The following is a 25,855-nucleotide window of genomic DNA, read 5'->3' as shown; positions in this document are numbered from 1 at the left end:
TAAGTATGGCACAGGTTCTGGAGGAGATTAAGTTGATTAAGGAAGGTGGGGGAATCACCCAAATGGAGATTGTGTAGCAAAAGAACAGTAGCAGCCCCCCCCCTCAAGGTGGCATTACTGGCTCTTAAGCAGGATATGATGAAATGTTCTGAATGCTCTTATTTAGGTGGAAAATTTGGAGGAGCTAATTCAAACAAGGAAGTTGCCACTTCAAGACCAGCTAAAGGTACCACAATCATTTTCTCGAATTAATGTTGCATCTTTTTCTTTTTTAAATGCGATTTGTATTAAAGTTTTTCATAATACGTAAAATAGGTAAAGGTAAAGGTACCCCTGCCCATACGGGCCAGTCTTGCCAGACTCTAGGGTTGTGCGCTCATCTCACTCTATAGGCCGGGAGCCAGCGCTGTCCGCAGACACTTCCGGGTCACGTGGCCAGTGTGACAAGCTGCATCTGGCGAGCCAGCGCAGCACACGGAACGCCGTTTACCTTCCCGCTAGTAAGCGGTCCCTATTTATCTACTTGCACCCGGAGGTGCTTTCGAACTGCTAGGTTGGCAGGCGCTGGGACCGAGCAACAGGAGCGCACCCCGCCGCGGGGATTCGAACCACCAACCATGCGACCAGCAAGTCCTAGGCGCTGAGGTTTTACCCACAGTGCCACCCGCGTCCCATGGAATACGTAAAATAGTGGTTACCCAAAAACAAATGGAATAAGTGGAATACAGAGTCCTTTCTTAGTAGGTCATTCTTAGCCCTTACCACCCATAGAGCACAGTAGCTCCTCCCAGTTCTCACCTGGGATCTTTTTTTTCTCTTCCCAGCCTCTCACCCTGGGAGACCGACATTTCCCTGTTTCTCTCCCAGGGTCCTCCAACAACCATTTACCACCCCCATGAGTTTACAGTCTATGGACCTTAATAAAAGTCCCTGACATGGGACTTCAAAGAGAACCAACAAAAGAAAGAAAAGGAACAATAAGAAGAAAGAAGAGAGAGAGAGAGATATCAATAAAATAAAAAAGACAAACAAAAGAAAAAGAAAAATTAGAGAAAGATTTTAAAAACTTCTGATTTTCTATCTGCCGCTTACATAAAAAAAGAAAAATATATATGATTATTTAAGACATTCAGTTCATGCCTACACCCATCTTCTTCACCTTGAAATTGCAGAAATGGTAACAAGTTGCTTGCAATATGATCAGCTTAATGAGGCATTCAAATTGAATAAGAGGAATGGTTTTGCGATGCAAACCTCTCAGTTAGAAAGATACCTGCTAGACGAGGGTAGTCAGCCTTTTTATACCTACTCCCCACTAATGCATCTTTCTTGATGGTAAAATTTCCTTACTGCCCACCAGTGCTTGATAGACGGAGGATTCAGCTTGTGCTGTAGAACCCACTACTGCCCACCTATAATCCTGAAATGCCCTCTAGTGGGCAGTAGGGACCAGGTTGACATCCCCTGTGCTAGACAATAACAATAAATTACTGTCTAAAATGTTACAGATAGGTAGCCGTGTTGGTCTGCCATAGTCAAAATAAAAAAAAAATCCTTCCAGTAGCACCTTAAAGACCAACTAAGTTAGTTCTTGGTATGAGCTTTCGTGTGCATGCACACTTCTTCAGATACACTGAAACAGAAGTTGCCAGATCCTTCTATATAGTGAGAAGGTGGGGAGGGGTATTACTCAGAAGGGTGGTGGGAATGGGTGATTGGCAGATAGCTGAGATGAGCCTGTTGACGACTCTTAACGACTGTAATAGGTCTTACAGGAAAAGGCAAGGGGTGAGAAGGTGAAAAATGGCTTAGTCATGTATAATGAGATAAGAATCCAATGTCTCTGTTCAGACCAGGTCTCTCCATGGTTTTAAGTTTGGTAATGAGTTGCAATTCAGCAGCTTCTCTTTCCAGTCTATTTCTGAAATTCCTTTGTAGTAAAACAGCTACTTTGAAATCTTGTATAGAATGTCCTGGGAGATTGAAGTGTTCTCCTACTGGTTTCTCTGTTTTGTGATTCTTGATGTCTGATTTATGTCCGTTTATTCTTTGGCGTAAGGTTTGGCCTGTTTGTCCAATATAGAGAGCTGAAGGACACTGTTGGCATTTGATGGCATACACAATGTTAGACGATGAGCAATTAAATAGTCCCGAGATGGTATGTGTGATGTTGTTGGGGCCAGTAATGGTGTTGTCCGGGTGTATTTGGCAGCAAAGTTGGCATCTGGGTTTATTGCAGGCTCTGGTGCCAGTGTCCGTGTTAAGTCTGGTTGTAGTATTATTTTGGGTTAGGAGTTGTGGCCACCCAATCTTAATTGCTCATCGTCTAACATTGTGTATGCCATCAAATGCCAACAGTGTCCTTCAGCTCTCTATATTGGACAGTGGTGGACAAGAGTGGTTTAACAATCCCACTTTGCAGGAAACTTTGGGAAGTGTAGCACTCTGAGTGGCATAAGGTGTCTTTCAGGAGGGCAACATCTGTCTGAGAGCTTCATCCTGGGAGAATGCCTGAAATAATTTACTACAAGGTGATTTTTGTTGGTTCCATTATCAATGAAAGTAGAAACTCATCCGTATTGCTGCATTGCTAGAGTGCCATTTCCCATCATAAGGATACAGTTAGAGTCAACACAGCTGTTGTACTTGGGAGTCAACAAGTCACTCAAAATCCCCTGCTTCTTTCAACCTTGCTTTCCATTGTAGGGGTTCTCAAGACTAAAGGAAGCCCAGGATGCCTTGGAGCAGACATATCTACAGGCTCGAGATGAATACAGGCAGTTGCAGAACCATCAAGAACCTGCAGGGGCGCTAGGAGACTTTGATTCTGATCGGTATGTATATAAAGTGGTACCTTGGTTCTCAAACGCCTTGGTACTCAAATGCTTTGGTTCTCAAACGCCGAAAAACCAGAAGTAAGTGTTCCGGTTTTCGAACATTTTTCGGGAGCTGAACATCCGATGCAGCTGTCAGCTATTGTTTCCAAGGCGCCTGCACCAATCAGAAGCTGTGCCTTGGTTTTTGGACATTTTGGAAGTCAAACGGACTTCTGGAATGGATTAAGTTTGGTGCTTTTGTTTTTGCTATTTATTTTGCGTTTTTATTTTTGAGGCTTTTAATTTGTTTTTGTGACTATGTGGAACCCAGTTCAGCTACTGACTGATTGATTGTGTGACTGTGGAAATGGATAAAAGCCCCCCCCCCCCCCCGTTCAAACAATAACTATAATCAGTGCAGGTAAGATTCTTTATATATATCTACAATACTGTCTTATTTATTTTATAGTACAGTACTAAGCATTATAGAGCAATAGCCTGACTTCTGTACTCCTGTTCCCTGAGCTATATTGCTGTTCTAGCCTCTCTCATCTTTGCTAACTCATTTTAACACTTTCCAGAGCAGTGGAAGGACAGATATTCCAACTGGAGATGCGCTTGGAGGAGCTGAAGGAAAGGATTGACCAGGCAATGTGGGACCAGCCAGTTGCACAGAGCAGCGTTGAGGCACCTGATTCATCTCCTGCCCGTTTTCCAGCTCAGGCATCCGAGTCGCAGATGAGGTCGCCGACTCCATCTCTTCAAGCCCCAGTCCCGGTGGTCTGCACTCCATACCCTAAGGTCACATGCAATTACTTCAAGGTTTTCCCAAGCAAGGAATGGCATATCTAAAGGATATTTTGATAGATAGATTGATTTGATTATATTTCTATGCTGCTTTTCATTCAGAAGTATCTCAAAGTGGATTACAAGCAATAGAGCAGTAACACGATAGGACATAATAGAACATCACAAACACAGCATAAATCATATGGAATAATTAACAAATCATCAGTGAAGCAATTAGTCTATAAAACACTGTTAACAAGGCAACAACTAAGAAATAAGCTAAACATCACAATTAAAGCCAAAGTAATATTTGAGATACAGGAATGTGTTTAAAGGTTTCTTTGTGCACCAATCTGAAAGTTTTTTTATACCGTGGATTTATTGGTATTACTCTGGAGCCCTTTACAAGGCTACATATATTACAAAACATGAAATGGCTTGTATCTGCTATCTCGCCTGTGGGACGCTCTCTCTAGGCCAGGGCCAGATGACACATGAGGCAGGCTGAGGAAGCTGCCTCAGATGTGGAAGCCCAAATACAGGGATTCCAACTTGCATAAAATATTGGAAAGGCCCAGATAAGCCCTGCTTCACATATTGATCACAAGACGTGTTGCAAACACACCATTTGAATGGCAGTGCTCATCAACTTGTGGGGGGCAGCCCTTTTAAATCTTTTATTGTGGAATGGGGTCTAAGGGACCTTAGCCACTAGGAGTTGGCTTCTGTGCCCAAGAGACAGCACCCCCACAAGTGCCCCACCCATCATACTGCCTCCACCACTAGTGAAGAAGCAGTGTTGGCTTTTCCGGCAAGATTTCATGTGCTCTATGAGATTTCTCAAGATCTCACCAGAAGCTGCCATGTCTGCTGCTTCTTTATGGGCACCACTATGCAACCCAGGAAAGGGAGATTTTGGTAGGGGTGGGGAAGAGCGGTGGCAGTATGGGGGGGCACCTCCCTGTTTCACCTCAGGTACTAAAAAGGGAAGGGTTGTATTAAGTAGTGGGTGGACATAGCAGACGACCCAGAGATTTCTCCAAGTAGTTCTTTATAAGTAAGCTGGAACTGAACTGAACAGCAAACAGCTCAGCCGGCCTGCTTTTATAGGCAGCCAGCTGTCAACAATATAACAACAACAGCCCAAGGCTTCCCGCCTAAATTAACTTAGATGCACCTGAGTGAAAACTATATACACAATACCCCCTGATGGCCAGGGTGAGAACTTCAATACATAACAGGTTGTCCCTGCGTCAGGCCATGCAGTAGGCCATGCTTCCATGGCAACCATCTTGTGACTGGCGCCTACAGCACTTTCTCAAAATTCAAAATGTACCCACTAGTCCTCCATAAAGGTCACCAACCTCTGTTCTAGACTGACAGTGATTTAAATTGTTCAACATTTTATACCAATTGCCAAATTCTTTTGGAGAGGGGTGGTGGCTTTGCTTTCATTTGGACCTTGCTCATGCCTTGACTCTCTGCTCCTCAGACCCCCTTCCCCACGAATGACCGCAGCCAAGCCCAGCTGGGCTTGGAAGTGAACTCCATCAGTGATGAGACTGGAGAAGAGGGAGAAAGCAGCCTTCCGGAACCACTCCGGCACATGCAAGCCCAGGTGGAAAAGGACTTTGATCACCTCCTGGACCAGTAAGTGTATGAGTTTTGTGTATATGGGGTGAATGTCTTTTTGATGTCGGAGAATTATTATCCTTCAATAATCTTTTAAAGATTTACAGCCTTTTCACTCTTCAAATAAAAATGATCTCTGCATCATGCTGCTGTTCTAGCATGGTTGTTTTAGCTCTGTAAAATCTATTAAGTAGTGGGTGGACATAGCAGACAACACAGAGATTTCTCCAAGTAGTTCTTTATAAGTAAGCTGGAACTGAACTGAACTGAACAGCAAACAGCTCAGCCGGCCTGCTTTTATAGGCAGCCGGCTGTCAACATTGTAACAACAACAGCCAAGGGTTTCCAGCCTAAATTAACTTATGTGGACTTGAGTGAAAACTATATACACAATCCCCCCCGGTGGCCAGGGTGGGAACTTCAGTACATAACACCATGTATCCCTTTGGATTTCTGAACAAACTGATCAGAGCTGTGATGGTTTCTTCTCTAGGACCCTATTTTTGCTATACAGTGGTACCTCGGGTTAAGAACAATTCGTTCTGGAGGTCTATTCTTAACCTGAAACTGTTCTTAACCTGAAGCACCACTTTAGCTAATGGGGCCTCCCGCTGCCGCTGCTGTACGATTTCTGTTCTCATCCTGAAGCAAAGTTCTTAACCCGAGGTAATATTTCTGGGTTAGTGGAGTCTGTAACCTGAAGCGTATGTAACCCAAGGTACCACTGTACTTTTAAAGTAGTATTATGCCCCTCCCAATAACTGTGCCCTTCTGCAAAGAATCCTGGGAATTGTAGTTTGTGCTTAAAGTCCTTTGAAGACTCCCGGTCCCCTCAGAACTACAGTTCCCAGAGTTTCTGGAAAGGGGAATTGATTGTTAAACTACTCTGAGAACTGTAGTACTGTGAGGGGGAACAGAGGTCTCCTTAGACCTCTCTGCCCCCTTAACAAACTACAGCTCCCAAGATTCTTTGGCAGGAGCCATGACTGTTTAAAGTGGTATGGTGCTGCTTTAAATGTATAGTGCAGATGAAACCTATATCTCTGCTTTGAATGTTTGGTTGATATATTGGGTTGCTTCCAGTGAAGTTCTACTCAGAGTAGACCCATTGAAGTGAGTGTGCCTAAGTTAATCATGTCCATCAATTCAAATGGGCCTACTCTTAGTAGGACTGGCAGCGACTAATATTCAGTGTCAGTTCATCTGGTTTTAGAAGGCTGACAGACCCAAGCTTAACCTATGGTCTCTTGTCCCACAGCTACAACAGCTTCAAATCTTTGCCAGAGGCTCTGAGCTTGGAACAGCTGCACCTGGACAGACATTACTCACCCCCAGATGAAGCAGATGGTACAGCCATAACGGATTTTGGGACAAAGGAAGGCTCCCACTGGGTGGTGTCTAAAACTAGCAAGACTTCTTGCAGGCCTTCAACCTTGCAGTAAGTCATCCAGGAGAAGAATCCACACTTCAGCCATGCCCTGATTATTTCATGGGTCAGGGACCTGTGGGCCTCCAGATGTTGCTGGACCATGAGGAATGTTGCTCATCCCTCAACATTGGCCATGCTTCCTGGATCTGATGGGAGTCCAACAGCATCAGGAGGGCACCACATCAGCTCTCTTTATCTGTCCTGAACCTTCCAGCAGTCAGCTTCATCATAGGCATCTACTGAAGCTGAATGGTGGAACATTCCATACAGATTAAAGAATGACCTTTACGCAGCATGTAGCAATATATTCCCCCAGGAGGCAGTGATGGCTGTCAACTTGGATGGGTTTTATTAAGTACCGTGGTACCTTGGGTTAAGAACTTAATTCGTTCTGGAGGTCCATTCTTAACCTGAAACTGTTCTTAACCTGAGATACCACTTTAGCTAAAGCCCCCCCCCCCCGCTGCCGCCGCACAATTTCTGTTCTCATCCTGAAGCAAAGTTCTTAACCCGAGGTAATATTTCTGGGTTAGCAGAGTCTGTAACCTGAAGCGTCTGTAACCTGAAGCGTCTGTAACCCGAGGTACCACTGTAGTGCATGGACATAGCAGATGACCCAGAGATTTCTCCAAGTAGTTCTTTATAAGTAAGCTGGAACTGAACCGAACAGCAAACAGCTCAGCAGTCCTGCTTTTATAGGCAGCCGGCTGTCAACATGGTAACAACAACAGCCCAGGGTTTCCCACCTAAATTAACTTATCTGCACCTGAGTGAAAATTATATACACAATACCCCCTGGTGGCCAGAGTGAGAACTTCAATACATAACAGCTTTACAAGAGGATTAGACAAAGTCATGGAAGACAAAGCTATCAACAGCTACTAGCAATGATGGCCATGTTTTGCCTCCACCGTTGGGGGCAGTATGCCTCTGAATGCAAGTTGCAGGGAATTGCAGGAGAGCAGAATTGCACTCATGTCTTGCTTGTGGGCTTCCCACAGGCTTCTGGTTGGCCACTGGGAGGGCAGGATCCTGGACTAGATGGGCTATTGGCCTGATCCAGCAGGGTCCTTATGTCCTTAACTGCCTCTGGTCTAACCACTCTGCACATTGCCTTGAAAATATTGGTGGGAGACCTTTCACAGACCACCATGATGCCTGCAAACATTCTGGGATGTGACTAAACTTAGAAGCAGGGGGGCTTGTTTTTCCAACAAAGATGCCTTTGCTTTCTCTCCCTCTTTCTTTCCCAGAGTTGGACAAAGGAGCTTTTTATTTTAGGCTATTTTTATTTTCAGTTCTTTCTACTCAATAGGGCTGAGTTGGCAGGGCAGATGCAGGGGCGGGGACTGGGGGAGCAGAAAAAGGAGAAACCGAAGGAAATAGGGGAGTGGGGGAAGGGGACGAATTTGATGGCAAGGAAGCGAATGTGAAGCCTGGAATCACATGGAGTGAAAAGGAAGGGGGAGGGAAATGCGTATGAAATCTCTCCTTTTCCCTTCCCTTCCCTTTTTCCTTCCCTTTTTCCTTTCCTTTTTCCTTTCCTGTTCGCAGGATGCCCATGGCTGCAGCTTGTAGCTTCCCTACTTATGTAAAACATAGTGCCTGCCTCTATAACCCATGCAAAAAGACAGCTTTGTAATTTGGGCACATGAAAGCACAGATCCTACTTTAGAAGTCTGGGAATGAAGGGCCTTTTTAGTCTCTGGGTTCTGACAGGAACAGACTCTCATAGCCTGGCTTGAAAAGCACTTGCAGCAGGTTTGGATTACTCCTTCTCTTCCCAGATCCCCAGGTGGGGATTAAAAGAAAAAAGTGATGTTGCTAACTCCTAAATGTATGGTGACTGGGGAGGTTAACCCACCTTCTTCTCCAGGATGAATGTTTAATAAGAAAACCATCTGAACATGCCCTATGCCAAGGGTTGCAAGTTCTTCATCCCTGACTTAGCAGCTGCCATCTTGAATGTTGGACTTTCCAACAGCCACTGGCATCTTCTGTGTTCCTATTCCCTGAGCTATATTCTTGAAACTGCTGAGAGATTACCTTGGAAGTAGGGGCAGTCCAGAATGTGAAAGGCTGTTGACAGCAAAGCCTTCATATGTTACTTTCCCCAGAAGCCTTTATTTGTTTTGTTTCTTTAAAGTGAAGCTGTACCTTTGACTCGATAGCTTTGTTCAGAAATCTGCAAAACTAGAATGTGGCTGGAATAGGTCAGACAACCCATAAGCCTCTGCTGAGTCCTCCCTTCTCTCTCTTCCTGCTCCCCCATTTCTAATAGGCAGCCCCAACAGATGGAACCTTCTGAGCAGCTTTTGAGGAAGTCCCAGCAGGAAGTACCTGACCAGACCAGCTGCTCACCATCCATCCAGCAGGAGGAGGAGCCAGTTCCTCAGGGTTCAGTTGAACAAAAATGTCCATCGACTCCAGTTCCAAAGGCCTCATCATCTAGGAGGCAGCAGAAGCACCTGTCGCCACAGAGCAGCATGGTCAGTATGGCAGGCAGTGCTGCTTCTGAACACACAGCCAAGAAGTCCCTCCAGAAGACAAGCACAGGATTGTCTGAGGTAAGCATTGGTTAGTGGGGCAGGGGCTGTCACAATGGAGCAGGGGGAGAAAACATTTTTCACCACGAGGGCCACCTTCCTTTGGGGGCTTTCTGGGAGCCATGTGCCAGGGGGTGGGACCCAGAGTGTGGGAAGAATCTGGGACCTGGTGTCCTCCACGTTTTATTGAGACTTTACTCCCATCATCACCAGCCAGCAAGCCAAGAGAAATGAGGAGTCCCTGGCCCAATGACCAGGTATGGTGGGAGTGCTACTTCTTAAGAGCAGAGCAGGGGGAAGAACCTGTGGTCCTTCAGACATCGTTGGATTACAGCTCCCATCATCCCTGACCATTGGCCATGCTGGCTGAGGTTCACGGCAGCTGGAGTACAGAAACATGGAGAGCAACTGGATCCACATTTCTGCTCGGGGGCCAATGAAAGCCCTGAGAAGCAGCTCTCCTCTGCTTGGAGATAGGATTGGAGAAAGAGGTTTGGGACTGGGCAGTGAAACTTGGAGGCTAAAGTAATTTGGGAATGGTGCAACTTGAGTCAAAATTAAATCAATTTTAGGTGCCCCTGTTCTGAATAGAGATGAGAGGGATCTTGCCTGTCCTTCTTGTGACCCATGGAGTGAAACATACAGTCCATATGCCATGTAGTCTAAGCCGAACCTACCTCACAAATTTGCTGTGAGGGTAATTATTGGGGTGGAGATGTCCTCAACTTTGTGAAGGAAATACCAAATAAAAATGTTTATATATATCCTTTGTTGCCTCAAATTATGGTTCTTTTTGAGGAAGTTCAGGCAATCATTTAACCGTCTCAAGGATAAGGTATATTTTTCAGCCTGTGGGCCACATTCATTTCTGGGCAGCCTTCCAGGGGCCACATGCCTGTGATTGCCTGAGTTGGTGGCAAATGTGGGTGGAACAAAGGAAGTAAATTTTCCCCTTGTACAGTACACTATTTTATACACACTCACTCACATAACTCTCTCGATTTTCCATTCAGGCAAGCCAGGGGCACTATTAAAATCCAAAAAAAATGTCCCAGCCAGGAAAAACACCCAAGAAGGATGCAAATATGGGCCCATCAAGAGGTGGGGGTGGCCTCAGAAGAGTCCCGAGGGCCAAGTAGAAAGGCTCGGAGGACTGCATTCAGCATTTGGACTTGACGTTCCCCACATCTTCTTTTTCCCTCTCTTGCAGAATTTACGCCTTGTTTCCCCAGAGACAGACAGTGGATTTGTGGGATCAGAAGCCAGCAGGGTGTCCCCGTTGGCACAAATGCCAAAGCACTATACATCCAAGTTTAGGTATGAAGCCTCCCTCCCTTCTTTTCCTATGAGCTGTGTTAATTCCCATAATTGTGTCCCTGAGTTGGCAGTGAACAGGAGGAAGTATATAGAAGATACCTGAAGACAAAAAGTGAGTGAAACCAGGAACTGGGTGAGCATCCAGCAATATTCAGATAAAGGAAAGTGTGGTTGGAAGACCTGGAGCATGAAAATGACCAAACTAATTGCAAGCTATTGGAAGTTTGTTTTTTAATATGTGTTAGGAGATTTGACCTCTTGTATCAGCTTTAGTTTGACTTACAGCAGAATCAGATTGCAATTCTAGACTTGCACACTTGGGAGTACGGCCAGCTGAACCCATTGGGGCTTCCTCTTGAGTAGACATGAATAGCATGGGTCAGGATTCTATGGTCTTGCAGGTATCACTGGACTCCTACCATCATCCTTGATCACTATCATGCTGACTGGGGCTGAAGGAAGTTAGGGTCCAAGGACATTTGGCTCTCCTCCTTTGCACTAATTTTTATTAGTACTGTTGCTATTATTTCATTAGCTTTTTATCCCATCCTTGCTTAGGAGCCAAGGACAGTTATAGAACATTATAAAAGACCCCTATCTTCACAGTCATTAAAACAGCTAAAACTACATCTCTTAAAAGCTGCTTTGTAGAGGAAGTCCCTCAAAAAGAAGGGTACACTTTTAAAAATAGCATCTATTTTGCCTGCAGAATGTCCCAGGTTCAAACCACAGTATTTCTAGATAGGGCTGGGAAAGCTGGGCTAGAAGGACCCAAAGATCTGACTTGGTATAAAACAACTTTGTGCTCCCATTTCTTGTCAAGGTCCCACAGCATGCTGGGAAATTCAACCTCTGTTGATGTAGACTTCGAAGCAGAATCTCTAAGGAAAGCGCCTGTCACACTGGAATCATTGGAAACAGACAGGTCACCCAGGCACACACAATCAGACAATGGGATGCAGAGACAAGGCCTCTCCAAAGGAAGACATTTCCAGCTTAGCTCCCCTACCAGGTGGACCAACAGCATCGCCAGTGAGATGGAGCCAGGCATGGATAGTGGTGAGCTAAAAGCAGTTAATTGCTTTGAACAGGAATGGCAGGTCATGTGCCTGTTCTTATTTGAGGTCTTTCCTAACATCCTGCCCCTCAGTACCTTGCTAGCTGCACTACCCTGAACATTCACTCACATAAAGCTCTAGCACATGCTCACACATGCAGCCTGGCCAGCCTGTACCACCTTACCTGGATCCCCGAAACACCTTGCAGAGATCAAACAACACCCCTGAATCATGGACCTTTTGCATGGCCTAGTGCTGGGTCAGTTTCAACACACTGCAACAGGTATTTGTTCTGTGCCATCCTAAGTGCATAGGGACGCAGGTGGCGCTGTGATCTAAACCACAGAGCCTAGGGCTTGCCGATTGGAAGGTCGGCGGTTCGAACCCCCACAACAGGATGAGCTCCCATTGCTCGGTCCCTTCTCCTGCCAACCTAACAGTTCAAAAGCACACCAAAAAGTGCAAGTAGATAAATAGGTACTGCTCCAGCAGGAAGGTAAACAGTGTTTCTGTGCACTGCTCTGGTTCACCAGAAGCGGCTTGGTCACATGACCCGGAAAAACTGTCTGCGGACAAACGTCGGCTCCCTTGGCCAGTAAAACAAGATGAATGCCACAACCTCAGAGTCATTCACGACTGGACTTAACTGTCAGGGGTCCTTTACCTTTCTTTTTCTTTTTTTTAAAATCCTAAGCACTTTCCTCGCTCCCTGCATCCAGTTGTAGGGAAAGAGAGTTTGTCAAGAGTGGTGAGCACTGGAGACTCTGTGATGCACATGTTGGCTGGTAATCAGCTCTTGGAGTCACAGGGGAAGTGCTTCTACAGGTGAAAGTGCCATAACTCAGTGGCACAGCACCTGCCTTGCATGCAGAAGTTCCTAGGTTCATTCCTTAGCATCTCCAGGTAGGGCTGGGAGAAAGACCCATGTATGAAGCCCTGGAGACCTGCTGCCAATCAATATAGGCAATACTTAGCTAGATGGACTAATGATCTGGCTCTATATAACACAGTTTCCAAAGTGGAAAGATCCATGATTCATGCATTGCTGTGATTCCTGGATTGCAGAGGAGCTGTTGTTGTTGTTTGATTAAGTTATTAAACTTACTAGTCGCTTATCCCCCCAAAGTGCCCAGGTGACTTACAGCAGGTGTGCACATGCACACACACAACCACAAGGGAAGAAAAAAGAGGGGAAGGGTCATACAATACATCACTATATCATCTAGCATAATATTTATGAAAAAGCAAAAACACACCCACCATATAATTAATAACAGACAATATTAACCATGCATAAATAATAAACAAATAATACTCCCACCCACTAATTAGCAGATAAGCAACTGTTTTCCCCCTTTTAAACTCCGCTCCCCACCCAGAAGTCTAGAATCAGGCCAGCTGTTGCAAACCAACAGTGGGTGGGCCCCACATCCTCAACCCACGGATGGTCCTGCTCCTCTCCTCTCCCTTTGGTAGGCAAAGCAGGAAAAGGTTGGCAAAAGTTTTGCCTGTTTTGCAGTTCACCCAGCTACTGCTTATCTTCTGCTGCCACTGGTGGCCCTTGGGGGTCCCTTCTAACCCTATGATTCTATGATGTGTTTCTGGCTCTTTTCTCACCAGCTCACACAGACTCTGAGGCTGAGGCCCAGGCAGGACTTGAAACTTACAATGTGCCTCCTGATGAAGCAAGACATTCTCCTAGCTCCTCTGCCATTTCGCTGCCCCCAGACCAGACTCATGACTACAGTCTCCTTGACTCCCGTGTGCACCGAGCGTAAGTTTCCTCTTTGGAATGGTGGGGGCACTGGGTAAGAAACACAATAGATCATAGATGAGGAACCTCAGGCAAAGGTGGCCGAGGCAGTCCCTCAGACCACTTTGTCTGGCCCTCAGAACTCTCCCCAGACCACACCCATCACTGGGTGATGGTGCTTTGTACCCCCCTCAAGCCTTTTGGGCAAACTGGAAGGTGTCCATGAACTCCTACAGTGCTCCTCACTTCATGGAGGATGGAGGGGGGATGTTCAAAGGAAAAAAGCCATCTGAATAAAGCTAAAATCAGCATTCATTGCTCTGCCCACTTTTTGCTTCGGGTCCTTGCACATCACTATTATGTGGCCCCTGGAAGGTTGCCTGGAAGGGAGTGCAGCCCTCAAGGTGAAAAAGCTTCCCCTCCCCTGGTCTGCACTAACTGGCAGCAAACCTCCATGGTTTTTGGGTCAGTCTCTTCCAGCCTTGCCCAGAGATACCAGGGACTGAGCCTTCTGTGTGCAAAGCAGATGTTCCACCACTGAGCTACGGCCCTTTCCTCCAGAGGAGAAGGCATCAATTTTAACCCTTTTTAGGGGAACATTTTCTCCATGCTCTGGCAAGCTTGCATTCAGCTACCAGCCTGGGAGCTTTCCATCATTCTTAAGAGCTAACTCCTGCAGTAAAAACATTCCATCTGCAAGCTGGTTATGCTTTGTACTTACTCTGTAAAAACTGTAAACAGAAGCAGCCTCACTAAGAGTGCAGTTGTTAGGATTTTTCCAAAGTGGATGCGCTATCACCAAGCTATGACCCTTCCACTACTGTGTGTACAATTTGGGTTGCTGGACATGTATAGCATGCCTAAAATTAATATCTCTTGCCATGCTAGGTCCTGATTTTAACTGATCCTGGGCTGGGGGTTGTTTTTGTCCCTTTCACAGCCAGGCTATCAGAGCTTTGCAGCATGAAGTCCACCAGCTTCGCCAAGTCCTGGAGAAGACCCTCCAGCAGCCTCATGTTTATCCAAAGCGGCCACCCTCCGCACATACCTCTACACTCCAGATGCCAAGGCAGGGCAGGACCCGCCTCCCCAGAAGTGCCAATTCAATAGGGTAAGCAATGGGCAGAGCTTGTTCCAGGTTTGACGGTAGTCCAGGCAGCCTCTCCTTTCTCCATCACTGTCTCCTGATGGCAGCCAGGGCAGGTTCATGTAAGGATTTTCCCACAATGCCTCTGGCAAAGCATTTCTTCAGAGAATGGTGGGGAGTTAAAATGACTGCTAGATTCAGCTGCCTTATGCTACTTGGAGGGGCAGGCTGCTGGAGGGGCAGGCGCCAGCAACACACCTTACCTGGACCTAGGGGCCCTGGCACCTGCCTGAAGATGCTGGGTATTGACACCCTGCACAGCAACAAGTGGCTTCTCTCTGGTGCCATGTGCTGCCCATGCAATGCCCCAGAAGCCCAGCTTTCTTTCTTGCCTTTATTTACACCAGGCATCAGCTGGAAACCTGAAATATGATTTATTGTTTGTTGAGACTAATGATATCCTATAATTTTTCACATACAAGGTCATTTTTAGTCAAACACTTGGTAAGCTTCTGTTGCAAAAAAGGGGGTGGTCTTGGAGCCCTGATACGCAGAAGAGAGAGGGGCACTGCAGAGGTATAGACCCCTTACTTGTGCCCACCACTTCTTCCCTTTTAAATTTTCTCTCACAGACACACATACTCTCTAACTCAGATTTGCAGTAGATAAGCAGAAGTTCTCTGCCCTGTGCTTCTTGCTGCTCATGTAAGGAATGGTGCAGTGTAGCTAAAACAATTCACTGTCTTGCAGGTCCAACCACATCCCCACCTCATCTTGCAGCAAAACATCCGGGAAGAGCACAGCTGACCGTGACAGTCCAGCTCTGTTGATCAAGCCAGAAGATTGGATAAAGAGGTCAAACCTGCAAGATGGGGTCCGGCTGGATCTCAGTAAGCAACAAAAATGTTTGTGGTGTGCATTAGGTTGGTTTGGTTATGCAAAGAGATGCATTTTATTCAGAGGGTGAATATAGGCATGCCTTTCAGAAGGATGTGCTGTCTGTGCTTCTGTTCCTCATATAAGCCTGCCAGGACCCTAAGGTCCTTTTCTGCATGCCACCTTTGAAGGATGTCCTGAAGAACGAAGTACCTCGGAAGGTTTTTAAGCAGAGGTTGGATGGCCATCTGTCAGGGATGCTTTAGTTGTCATTCCTGCATTGCAGGGGGCTGGACTAGTTCTGGGATTCTATGAGGGGGGCAGTGAGAAAACAGTAGCACCTCCCACACCTATTGTACAAACTGCTCTGGTGCCAACCTTGACATTTATTTGAGGCAAATACGTTTTCTTTTTCCTGGGCATTTGCGTATCACCAATCATTGTACTGTTAAATTTGGGTGGGTATGTTTTGTTTTTTTAAAAAAAAAGTCTATGTGATTTTTATTTGTGTTTCTTTACAGTGGTTGCAAATCACTTCAGACTTTTTTAAGGGAAGCAATGTATGAATTAAATAAGCCTAACCTAAACCCTTTCCAGCTTTTCATTGTCAGTGACGTCTCATGCACTAGCCCAGCAGTGTTGTGCACAAGTGGCTTCTGCTCCAAACCAGCAGCACTTGATCCTGTATAATGAAGTGAATGCTATTCTATGCGCATATGAGGACTGAGGGTGTCCCCACCTGTGTTGTTTGCAGGCCCTTCAGAGTCAGACTACTCACCACCAAATCCATGGAAAGGGAAACGCCAGGAAACCTCTGCTTCTAGGAAAGAATCCCCAGAGCAGCCCATCCTCTGGGGGCCCTACACTGGTGAGCAATGGGCACCTGAGCCTGCTCTTATTTAACAAATCAACTACCCCAGGAAGGACTAGACAGGTAGCAGTGCACTGGGCTAAGAAGGCTGGGTTGAATTTCCATGCTAATAAAAATATGGCCTAAATTTTAGGGAAGGGTATGGGAAGCAAAAGAGGGGAGCAGAACTGCCTTTCCCCCTTTTACATTTGGGGGTGGGGATGTAATTTTCAGGGGAAATTTGCTCTGATTTGTGGCAATAATTTCTCCTGAATGGTGGTCCCCACTGAGAAAGCAACCAAGCAAATTATTATCATCATCATCCTTTCAGTTTATCAGTTGCTTGGCACCAAATCTCTCCAGGCAACCTACAAAATTTAAAAACATAAAGTGTAGCATAAAATCAGAAAAAAGAACAATGTGTTACAATAAAAGCTATACAATAATAATTATTATAATAATAATTTATTATTTATACCCTGCCCATCTGGCTGCGTTTCCCCAGCCACTCTGGGTGGCTTCCAACAGAACACCAAAATACAATAACCTATTAAACATTAAAGGGACACGGGTGGCGCTGTGGGTTAAACCACAGAGCCTAGGACTTGCCGATCAGAAGGTCGGTGGTTCGAATCCCCGCGACGGGGTGAGCTCCCATTGTTCGGTCCCTGCTCCTGCCAACCTAGCAGTTCGAAAGCACGACAAAGTGCAAGTAGATAAATAGTAAATGGAGGGAAGGTAAACGGTGTTTCCGTGTGCTGCTCTGGTTCGCCAGAAGCGGCTTAGTCATGCTGGCCACATGACCCGGAAGCTGTACGCCGGCTCCCTCGGCCAATAAAGCGAGATGAGTGCCGCAACCCCAGAGTCAGTCACGACTGGACCTAATGGTCAGGGGTCCCTTTACCTTTTCTATTAAACATTAAAAGCTTCCCTAAACAGGACTGCCTTCAGATGTCTTCTAAAAGTTTGGGAGTTATTTTTCTCTTTGACATCTGGTGGGAGGGCGTTCCACGGGGTGGGTGCCACTACCGAGAAGGCCTTCTGCCTGGTTCCCTGTAACTTGGCTTCTCGCAGCGAGGGAACCGCCAGAAGGCCCTCGGCGCTGGACCTCAGTTTCTGGGCAGAACGATGGAGGCAGAGATGCTATAACATAAGAAGACCCCTGCTGCATTAAACCAAAGGCCCATCGAGTCCAGCATTCTCTTCCCACAAGGGAAACCAGATGCCTGTGGTGTATGTATCAAGTTTCTTTGTTTCGATTTCTGTAGGAACCCAGTATTCTTTTTCAAGTCCCAAGTTGCAAGAACCAAAGACTCCCAAAAGCTCTGCCCCGTGCCCCTATTGCCAAGAGGTCAAGTCACGGCTTGAAGACGTACCCACAAGAAACCAAGATGCCAGAGGCTACAAAGGTATCATAAGAGCCCTGCTGGAGTTAGTCCAGCATTCCATTCTCACAGTAGCCAGCCAGATGCTCCACTGCGAAGCCCACAAGCAATAGCACTCCCCCCATTTGTTATTCCTAGCAACTTGTATTCAGAGGTTTACTAACAGTAGACATAGAACATAGCCATCATGGTAAGTAGCCACTGCTAGCCTTATTGTCCACAAATGTGTGCAACCCTCTTTCAAAGCCATCCAGGTTGGTTGCTATTGCTGTATCTTGTGGGAGCAAGTAGTTTTAACTCTGTGCTGTGTAAATAGGTACTTTCTTTAGTCTGTCCTGAGTCCTCTAAAATTCAGCTTCATTGGATGTTCATGAGTTGTGGATCTGCTTTCTTCACATCATCTGTCATGTTGCCTCCTTCTCTCCTTTGCTTTAAACTAAAGATGCCCAAACTCTGAAACCTTACCCCATAGGGGAGTTGCTCCATCCCCTTGATTATTTTGCTTCTCTGTGAGGCAGTAATAGGAGCTGTAATCAAATAGAATCTGGAGGGCCACAAGTGCCCCATCTCTCTTTGCACAATCCAGACCACAGAGCAGGGCAGGATTCGCAGTGGCAGCAAAGTGGCTTGCTTATGTGAGCAGTCCACTCTGTTGGAAGAACAAGGAAGTCAGAGTCTGTGAGCAGGGTATGTTCTGAATCAGGAGTTCCACACAGCAACTGATAAGAAAAATTAGCCCATAACTTACACCACCAAATGGATCACTGAAGCAAATGTGGAACGAATCAGGTGTTGAAGGTTGTGTCTCTGCTGGCTCTCCACCTTAAATTTCCTCTTGACTTTTCCCTTTTTACAATTCTGGCGCTTAGCAACAGGTGGAATAGTGCCACAGGAATCATTATCCTTGGTTAAATGTTAACTGGTACCTGGTGAATTTCTGCATTCCTAAATTAAGGACTCGGTCTACATGTCTTTTCTTTTTTAAAAAAACTTTTTTTAGGAGATTAAAAATAAATAAATCTGGGTCAGCAGTTTCAGCAGGAACTGAGAACGACTGGTTTGTCCAAGACTTATCTAATGAGTTCTATGCTTGAGGCATAGGCACCAGATACCAGGGCCTTGGGTGCTGTAGCACCCACAAAATTCACTCTGAGGGAGCTAGGCACTCACAAATTTTGGTGGTGGACATGCCTTCAACATCAGCACGCCCAGAGGCACTCATGTCCAATGTCATGATTAATTTATAGCTCAACATCTTAGCTGCTTCCACATACTGGTAGTTGTTTTTTTAAAAAAAAAATCCTCTCCAAGGCTCTGGTTCTGTGTTTTCTTGTTTTTGGATTCGGGGTGGAGGGTCCTTGTGGCAAGATGAATTACTTTGTCTTTAATTTCTAGGCTGTGACTCCTCAAGGGATTCATTTGGACCCTTCTACCAAAGCACTCCGAAGAAGTCAGAAGCACCAAGCCATCTGTGCAATGATACCAGGAACCCCAGGAGCAAAGTAGTGCATGGTGAGAAAGGGCAATTCTAGTGTGAAAACTGATGCTGTGTTGGCAAACTAGAGCGCAGGTCCTGACGAGGGCAGCAAGGATGGTGAGGGATTTGGAAACAGTTCCCAAGAGGAATGTTTTTGTTTATAAAACAATAAGATGAGGCTGCTAGCTCAAGGCAACAGCTCATCTAGCCTAGCATCCTGTTCTCATAGTGGCTGACCATAATCAGGACCTGAACACAACAGCACTTTCCCCACCTGCAATTCCCAGCAGCTGGTATGTGTCACCTCTGACAGTGAGATGTGTCACCTCTGACAGTGGAGGTAGAACATAGCCATCATGCCTGGTAGCCATTGATTTGTAAACTGCCGACACATTTTTAGAAATCAAGTAACAATCAAACAATTCAGGCATTGTATAAATGTTATGGTCGCAAAACAGAGAACAAATGGCCAAAGTTGAGACAAATTAATTCTCTAAAAAGTACTTAGTGAAATGGAAATGTTTTGGGAAATGCTTCAAGGGGAAGAGTGTTCCAGGGCATCTGTGCCACTGAACTTCCATGGACACTAAACAAAATATGAGATACGTGTTGGACACTTGGGGCTTCTCGAGACTGGGATGAGATTTTTGTGTGTGTATTCTGCAACATGTCATTGAATACACACATATGCACACAGAGGGCTGCTGCCCCTGCTCACTCTACTCACCAACCCCTCTGCCCCTGTACTTGGCCAACCCTCCCTTTACATCTGAGCAAACTCCCTTCCTTTACACCACGCCCACCCCCTTGGTATCCCCTTTATAGCTCGCTCCTAGTCCCCCTCCTCACAGCTCACCCCAGCTTCAACCCCCTTTCAAAGGAGAGTGGGAGTTGCTCTCTGAAGTGCCTCCCACTTTCCTTTATAGTAAGATATCAATTCCTCCAATTATTGTAAAAACCTGCAGGTTTTTTAAATAAAATATATATGAGATATACAGTATATATATCTGTATATATATACAGACGGATAAAAGAATAAGTTAAAACAATTTGGAGTATACAGGAAAGGATGAAAATAAATGTAAGGAACCACAGAAAGAGGGGGAAAGGAGTCAAAATTGAAAATGTTAAAACTTGGCAAACATTGTTGTAATGTATATAAATGAAAATTATGAATAATAATAATAAAGTTATCAATTCCTCCCAGTTCTGTCTAAGGAGAATTTTAGATCTTGTTTTCTCATTTGCCCCCAGGGGTGGACCATGGTGCAGGGGACAAAGCAGAGCAAAGTTCTGGACCACAGCAGAACCCCAGCAACCACCATCAATCACAGCAGCCTGGACTCTGGTATCTGGCACTCCCAAGCTCTGCTGCCTCCATCAGCTATGTCCCCATGGTTCCCTACCCTCCAGCGCCTATAATGTAAGAACCACTCATTCAGGTCTTTGTTCAGTGAGAATTCTGAGAGATATGACTTTTTCCCTTATTGTGTTGACCCCAACAATGGTGAGCCTGTGGCCCTCCAGATATTGCTGGACTAAAACTTTCCATCAAGCTCCAGATAACATGGACAGTGGTCAGGAGAGGTGTTGTAGTCCAGCTTCAGTTGTCTGCCTCTATAAGCTCTCCTACTCTGATGTTGGCTTGTTCCCTGCCACCGATGCCTCCAAAACTCATTTGGGAAGGTACCATTGTTCAGTGAGAGAGCACATACCTTAGCGGCAGAAGTCCCCAGGTTCAGTCCCTAGCACCTCCAGTAAGAAGGATCAGGTAAAAGGATGAAAAAGGCCCTTGCTCTTCCTGAGATTCTGGGGTGCTCCTGGCCAGTTAGTGCAGACCCAGGGCTGGGAACCTCAGATTCAGGGTCTACATGTGCCCCTCTAAGCTTCACTCTCTGGTCTGTTGGACTCTCCCAAGGCTACACCCCTCACTTAGCCCTATTGCATAACCCTCCTTGAGTGTTTTTGCCTGGTTGGTTGGTTGGTTTTTTAACTCTGATGATGCCTCTTGCTTACCTGGATGGAGGACAGGGGGGGGGCATGAATGTGTGTAATAGCAGCCCACCCCACTAAAGTAGCATTTATATTTATTGTTCTGCCCACTTTATCCTCTGGCCCTGCCCATCACTGGCATGTGGCCCCCAGAAGGTTGCACAGATGGGAATGCAGCCCTCTGACTGAAAACCGTCCCCCACCCTGTGTGAGTGTCTGGAGGCGGTTGGAGGATGGATAGCAGCTAACAGATTGAGGTCGAATCCAGACAAGACAGAAGTACAGTGGTACCTTGGGTTACATACGCTTCAGGTTACAGACTCTGCTAACCCAGAAATATTACCTCAGGTTAAGAACTTTGCTTCAGGATGAGAACAAAAATCGTGCTCTGGCAGCGTGGCGGCAGCGGGAGACCCCATTAGCTAAAGTGGTGCTTCAGGTTAAGAACAGTTTCAGTTAAGAACAGACATCCAGAACAAATTAAGTACTTAACCCAAGGTACCACTGTACTGTTTTGGGGGGACAGGAGGCGGGCAGGTGTAGAGGACTCCCTGGTCCTGAATGGGGTAACTGTGCCCCTGAAGGACCAGGTGCGCAGCCTGGGAGTCATTTTGGAAACACAGCTGTCCAAGGAAGCGCAGGTCAATTCTGTGTCCAGAGCAGCTGTTTATCAGCTCCATCTGGTATGCAGGCTGAGACCCTACCTGCACGCAGACTGTCTCGCCAGAGTGGTGCATGCTCTAGTTATTTCTCGCTTAGACTACTGCAATGCGCTTTATGTGGGGCTACCTTTGAAGGTGATCCAGAAACCAAAACTAATCCAGAATGCGGCAGCTAGACTGATGATTGGGAATGGCCGCCAAGACCATATAACACCTGTCTTGAAAGACCTACACTGGCTCCCAGTACGTTTCCAAGCACAATTCAAAGTGTTGGTGCTGACCTTTAAAGCCCTAAACGGCCTCAGTCAAGCATACCTGAAGGAGCGTCTCTACCTCCATTGTTCTGTCCAGACACTGAGGTCCAGCACCGAGGGCCTTCTGGTGGTTCCCTCGCTGCAAGAAGCCAAGTTACAGGGAACCAAGCAGAGGGCCTTCTCGGTAGTGGCACCCGCCCTGTGGAATGCCCTCCCACCAGATGTCAAAAAGAAAAGTAACTACCAAACTTTTAGAAGACATCTGAAGGCAGCCCTGTTTAGGGAAGCTTTTAATGTTTAATAGGTTATTGTATTTTAGTGTTCTGTTGGAAGCCGCCCAGAGTGGCTGGGGAAATCCAGCCAGATGGGTGGGGTATAAATAATAATAATAATAATAATAATAATAATAATAATAATAATAATAAATTACCCTTGGTGTAGGCAATACTGAACTAGATGCATAAATGCTTTCATCTAGTGTAAAGGTTTATTCAGACCCTCCCCTTCTCTTTCTCTTCGCCAGCTATTGTTCTCCACTTGCACCTCAGGTCTCCTCCCCTGCTGCTGTCCCTAGCAGGCCCCAGGCCACAGAGCTGAAAACCTCGGCTTCTCAGCACCAAATGCAAGAGGGTTCCTGCTGCTCCATGACTCTGGACTGCGCTGGTCTGCAGGACCTGAACAGGTCTCTGAGCCGCGCCATAGTAGCTGCGAGAGACATGAAGCTCACTACCAAGCGGATCAGCCGGTCTCTGACTTCAGATTTGAACAAAGGGAGGCACCAGCGGAGATCCTGCCTCTTTTAGCAAGAGAGCCAACTGGATGGACACCTCCTCTACTGGTTTAGCTGGAATTGCAAAAAAGGGGGGAAATGGGACTCAGTTCCCCCAAAACATAACATGGGGGAGATATTCACATAACATTCTTGGTCTTTTATGTGCCAAAGAGCACCACCATAGAGCCCCTAACTCACTGTGGTGTCCCATTTTTGGGTGCCCGACAGCCTCTTAAGCATTGTGGAGGTGCTCAAGTCTCTAGGCTGTGTGTGGCGCCTGTCTTAATACACACTGGGAGCCTTCAAAGATTGTGGAAAGGGACTGCTGCTGCACTTCCCCTTCACTCCCACCCCCTGAACAAGCAACTTAACGTCGTGTCACGAAAGCCATCTCTGCCCTTATTTTGCGCGTCTTAAAAGGGCAAATTTCCAAGCAGATTGGGGGAAGATGTAGCATTTTCGCAGACTAGGGGTAACAGTAGTGGTTTCTTTATTTTTCCAATGGACATTGAGGGTAGTGTAATGTTGGCAGGGGGCTTGGTGGTGGGTCCTTAGGTCAGCCTTAGATATTCCAGTGCTGGGTGTCCTCTACCTGCCTGTTCCTTTTTTCTCACCTTACCTCAACTGTATTTTGCCTTAAAAATGGAAGTCTTAAAAGCTCCTTTGGGGGCATAGTGGCAGAAGCAGAACATCTTCTGGCACACTGAGGCCATGTGAAGATGGTACTTCTTCTCCCCTCGATTTATTTTCAGGGAATTGAAAGGCCCTATGGGGGGCGGTCAGCAAATGGCTTGTTGTCCAGCAGACAATTCTGGCACCTGCTGCAGAGTTATCCCACTTTAGCACCCTTCATCTTCTAGGAAGATGAAGATGATATTGGGCATAAGCAGTGGCCAGTGGCTGTTCAGAGCCTTTAAGGCTATGCTCTGCCTCTACTGGTGGAACAACTGTGTCTTTGAATGCCACCTGCTGGGAAATACAAATGGTTCTGCTTTTGGACTTCCCACTGGGACATATATTGGTCATTGGGAAAACAGGATGCTAAGCTACATGGGCCATTGGCTTGATCCACCAGGGCTCTTACGTTTTTATCCTGATCGTCTTGCAGGAAGGTCTACTACCTCCTCCATGCTGTTGCTGAACTGATCTCATTCACTGTAAACATACAGCACTGTATCCAATGTTTGTCATTCTTAAGAGCAGACTCACTGAAACTAATGCAACCAACTTAGGTTCATTAATTCCGGTGGAACTAGTCTGAATACAACCCCTTACAGGGTACTGTCCTACTTACAAGGCTCAATAAGCTGAGAGTAGGACATAAAAGTTTTTGGGTGGTCCTCTTAAGGGCCGTGAGTCTATTGCAATACTTACCTCAGGACTCTTCGTGAAGCATGAGAGAAAGAGCTCTATTTTGTGAAGGGGTAGCCATGGTGAATTGTTTTCAGAGATATGTGTATATGTGTTTGGGTGTGTGTATTTGTTTTTTTACACGTGTGGTTTCAATTGCTGTTTGGTTTGGTACTATGGAATGGAAACAATGAGCATTTTGTATGTCAACTCTTTTGGGGTTTTTTTGCCTTCAAGAATGTCTTCAAAATATATTTTGCCAGAATACTTTTCTCTCCCTCCCCATTTCCTTGTGCCCATTAGGTTGTTTGTGTGTGCTTTAAGAACTTTGGGCAAGCAGCCACTCCGAGGTCCAACACATTGTAGGCAGTTTGCCAAGACCAAATGCAATCAATAAGCATCGGGGGCAGTAGATATATAACAGTATCAGACACTTTTTGCTGTCATTGTCAGGGCAAAGTTGATCAATATTTAAGACAGAACAGATATCAGTGGTGAGCAACCTTCAGCCTGCAGGCCTGATTAGGCCAGCCCACCCTCCTCATTTTGCCCACAAGGCTGGTTTGCCCAAGAGGCACTTATATTTACAACTAATGTCATATGCAGTATCAGGAGCAGGAGAGATAAAGAGGTGTCAGAGCTGGGAGGGAGTTTGTAGGTAGCCCCCATAAGCTGTCATATCAGGGCTTTGCCAGCACCAATGTTCGGCTGATCACTGGGTCTTGTAGAATATTCCTGTATTACATGCAATAGGATTCCTTCTGGGCACATGATCGCTACCCAGGAATTTGTGATCAGTAGCAGAAACAAGCTTCCTCCCACAAACCAACACATAGTTTTCCCCTAGGCATTCTTTTTCAGCAACCTAAGGCCCACCTGCATGATATATTGAGGCGGTATGAAACTGCATTCAAGCAGTCATGTGTTCCCCCGAAGAATCCTCGAAACTGTGGTTTGTTAACGGCGCTGAGAGTTCTTAGGAAATTCCCTATTCCCCTCTTTGCAAAGAGTCAATCCCTCTTTGCAGGGAATTCTGGGAACTGCAGCTGTGTGGAAAAGCACCTCTCAGCACCCTGAACAAACTACGGGTCCCAGGATTCTTCAGGGGAAGCCACAACTGTTTAAAGTGGTATAATGCTGCAGTCAATGTATAGTGCAGATAGGACCTCACCTTTAAGACAGCAGCCTTTGGGTTCTTGTTATTAGACCATTGGGAGTTAGAAACCCTAGCTGATCTGTTGGGGCTAACCCAGAGATTTCCTAGGAGAGCCTGTTCTACCTTCTGCCAATCACTGAATTAAGCAACCGCTTAAACGCAGCTGGGAAGTTGAGGCCACCTTGGCTGTTCTTAGCCCTATCCTCATTGCTGCTAATGTTCCATGCTGCCTGTAGATTATGTGAGTTGAGATGTGAGTGCAGTAATAACAGGAACTGACTCAGTTATAAGATGAGTGCCTTAGAAACATTGCAACACAAAGGAAGGGGAAGTGGGCAGCTGATGATGCATGTCTGTGCCATTTGCCCCCTGACACCTTTTTAAAATAAACTTTTTGAATCTATAAATATACCTTTATTTTATTTTTAAGAAAAAAAATCATAATGACAGATCCTTCTCAACACTCATACTATCTGTAGAAATGTGCTAAAATGTGCATTATGTTGTAGATAGTTCTCAAAGCACTTTCAGACATAGGGTGTTGGTGTAGGGTGTGTGTGTTTTGCATTGGAGCCATTACCACAAACAAAATCACTGTGAAGGTATGATAGTTGTATCTTTTTCAACATTCCTTTAAAATAAAATAAAAAACAA

At 45.9% G+C, this 25,855-nt stretch overlaps 1 protein-coding gene across 5 annotated transcripts in view; it reads left to right on the top strand.

The window, feature by feature from the left end:
- AKNA (AT-hook transcription factor) overlaps positions 1 to 25,855 on the top strand; it is a 62,758-nt gene extending 36,903 nt beyond the window's left edge. For 4 of the 5 annotated variants that reach the window (XM_083485707.1, XM_083485706.1, XM_083485705.1 and 1 more), the window contains exons 7-22: positions 167 to 226; positions 2,707 to 2,834; positions 3,398 to 3,617; positions 5,098 to 5,255; positions 6,496 to 6,675; positions 8,948 to 9,233; positions 10,423 to 10,529; positions 11,353 to 11,588; positions 13,208 to 13,361; positions 14,281 to 14,451; positions 15,178 to 15,317; positions 16,058 to 16,171; positions 17,422 to 17,562; positions 18,934 to 19,050; positions 20,270 to 20,438; positions 22,447 to 25,855. In XM_083485707.1, the coding sequence (XP_083341833.1) occupies positions 167 to 226; positions 2,707 to 2,834; positions 3,398 to 3,617; positions 5,098 to 5,255; positions 6,496 to 6,675; positions 8,948 to 9,233; positions 10,423 to 10,529; positions 11,353 to 11,588; positions 13,208 to 13,361; positions 14,281 to 14,451; positions 15,178 to 15,317; positions 16,058 to 16,171; positions 17,422 to 17,562; positions 18,934 to 19,050; positions 20,270 to 20,438; positions 22,447 to 22,726 (2,661 nt within the window). In that variant the 3' untranslated portion in view covers positions 22,727 to 25,855. The remainder of the gene's footprint in view (positions 1 to 166; positions 227 to 2,706; positions 2,835 to 3,397; positions 3,618 to 5,097; positions 5,256 to 6,495; positions 6,676 to 8,947; positions 9,234 to 10,422; positions 10,530 to 11,352; positions 11,589 to 13,207; positions 13,362 to 14,280; positions 14,452 to 15,177; positions 15,318 to 16,057; positions 16,172 to 17,421; positions 17,563 to 18,933; positions 19,051 to 20,269; positions 20,439 to 22,446) is intronic. The other variant, XM_083485708.1, reaches the window with a different exon arrangement.

The sequence above is a fragment of the Podarcis liolepis genome (assembly GCF_965112155.1).
Source record: "Podarcis liolepis genome assembly, chromosome: Z".
NCBI lineage: Eukaryota > Metazoa > Chordata > Lepidosauria > Squamata > Lacertidae > Podarcis > Podarcis liolepis.
Note: the sequence above shows the minus strand (reverse complement) of the source record. Positions and strands in the feature narration are given on the sequence as shown.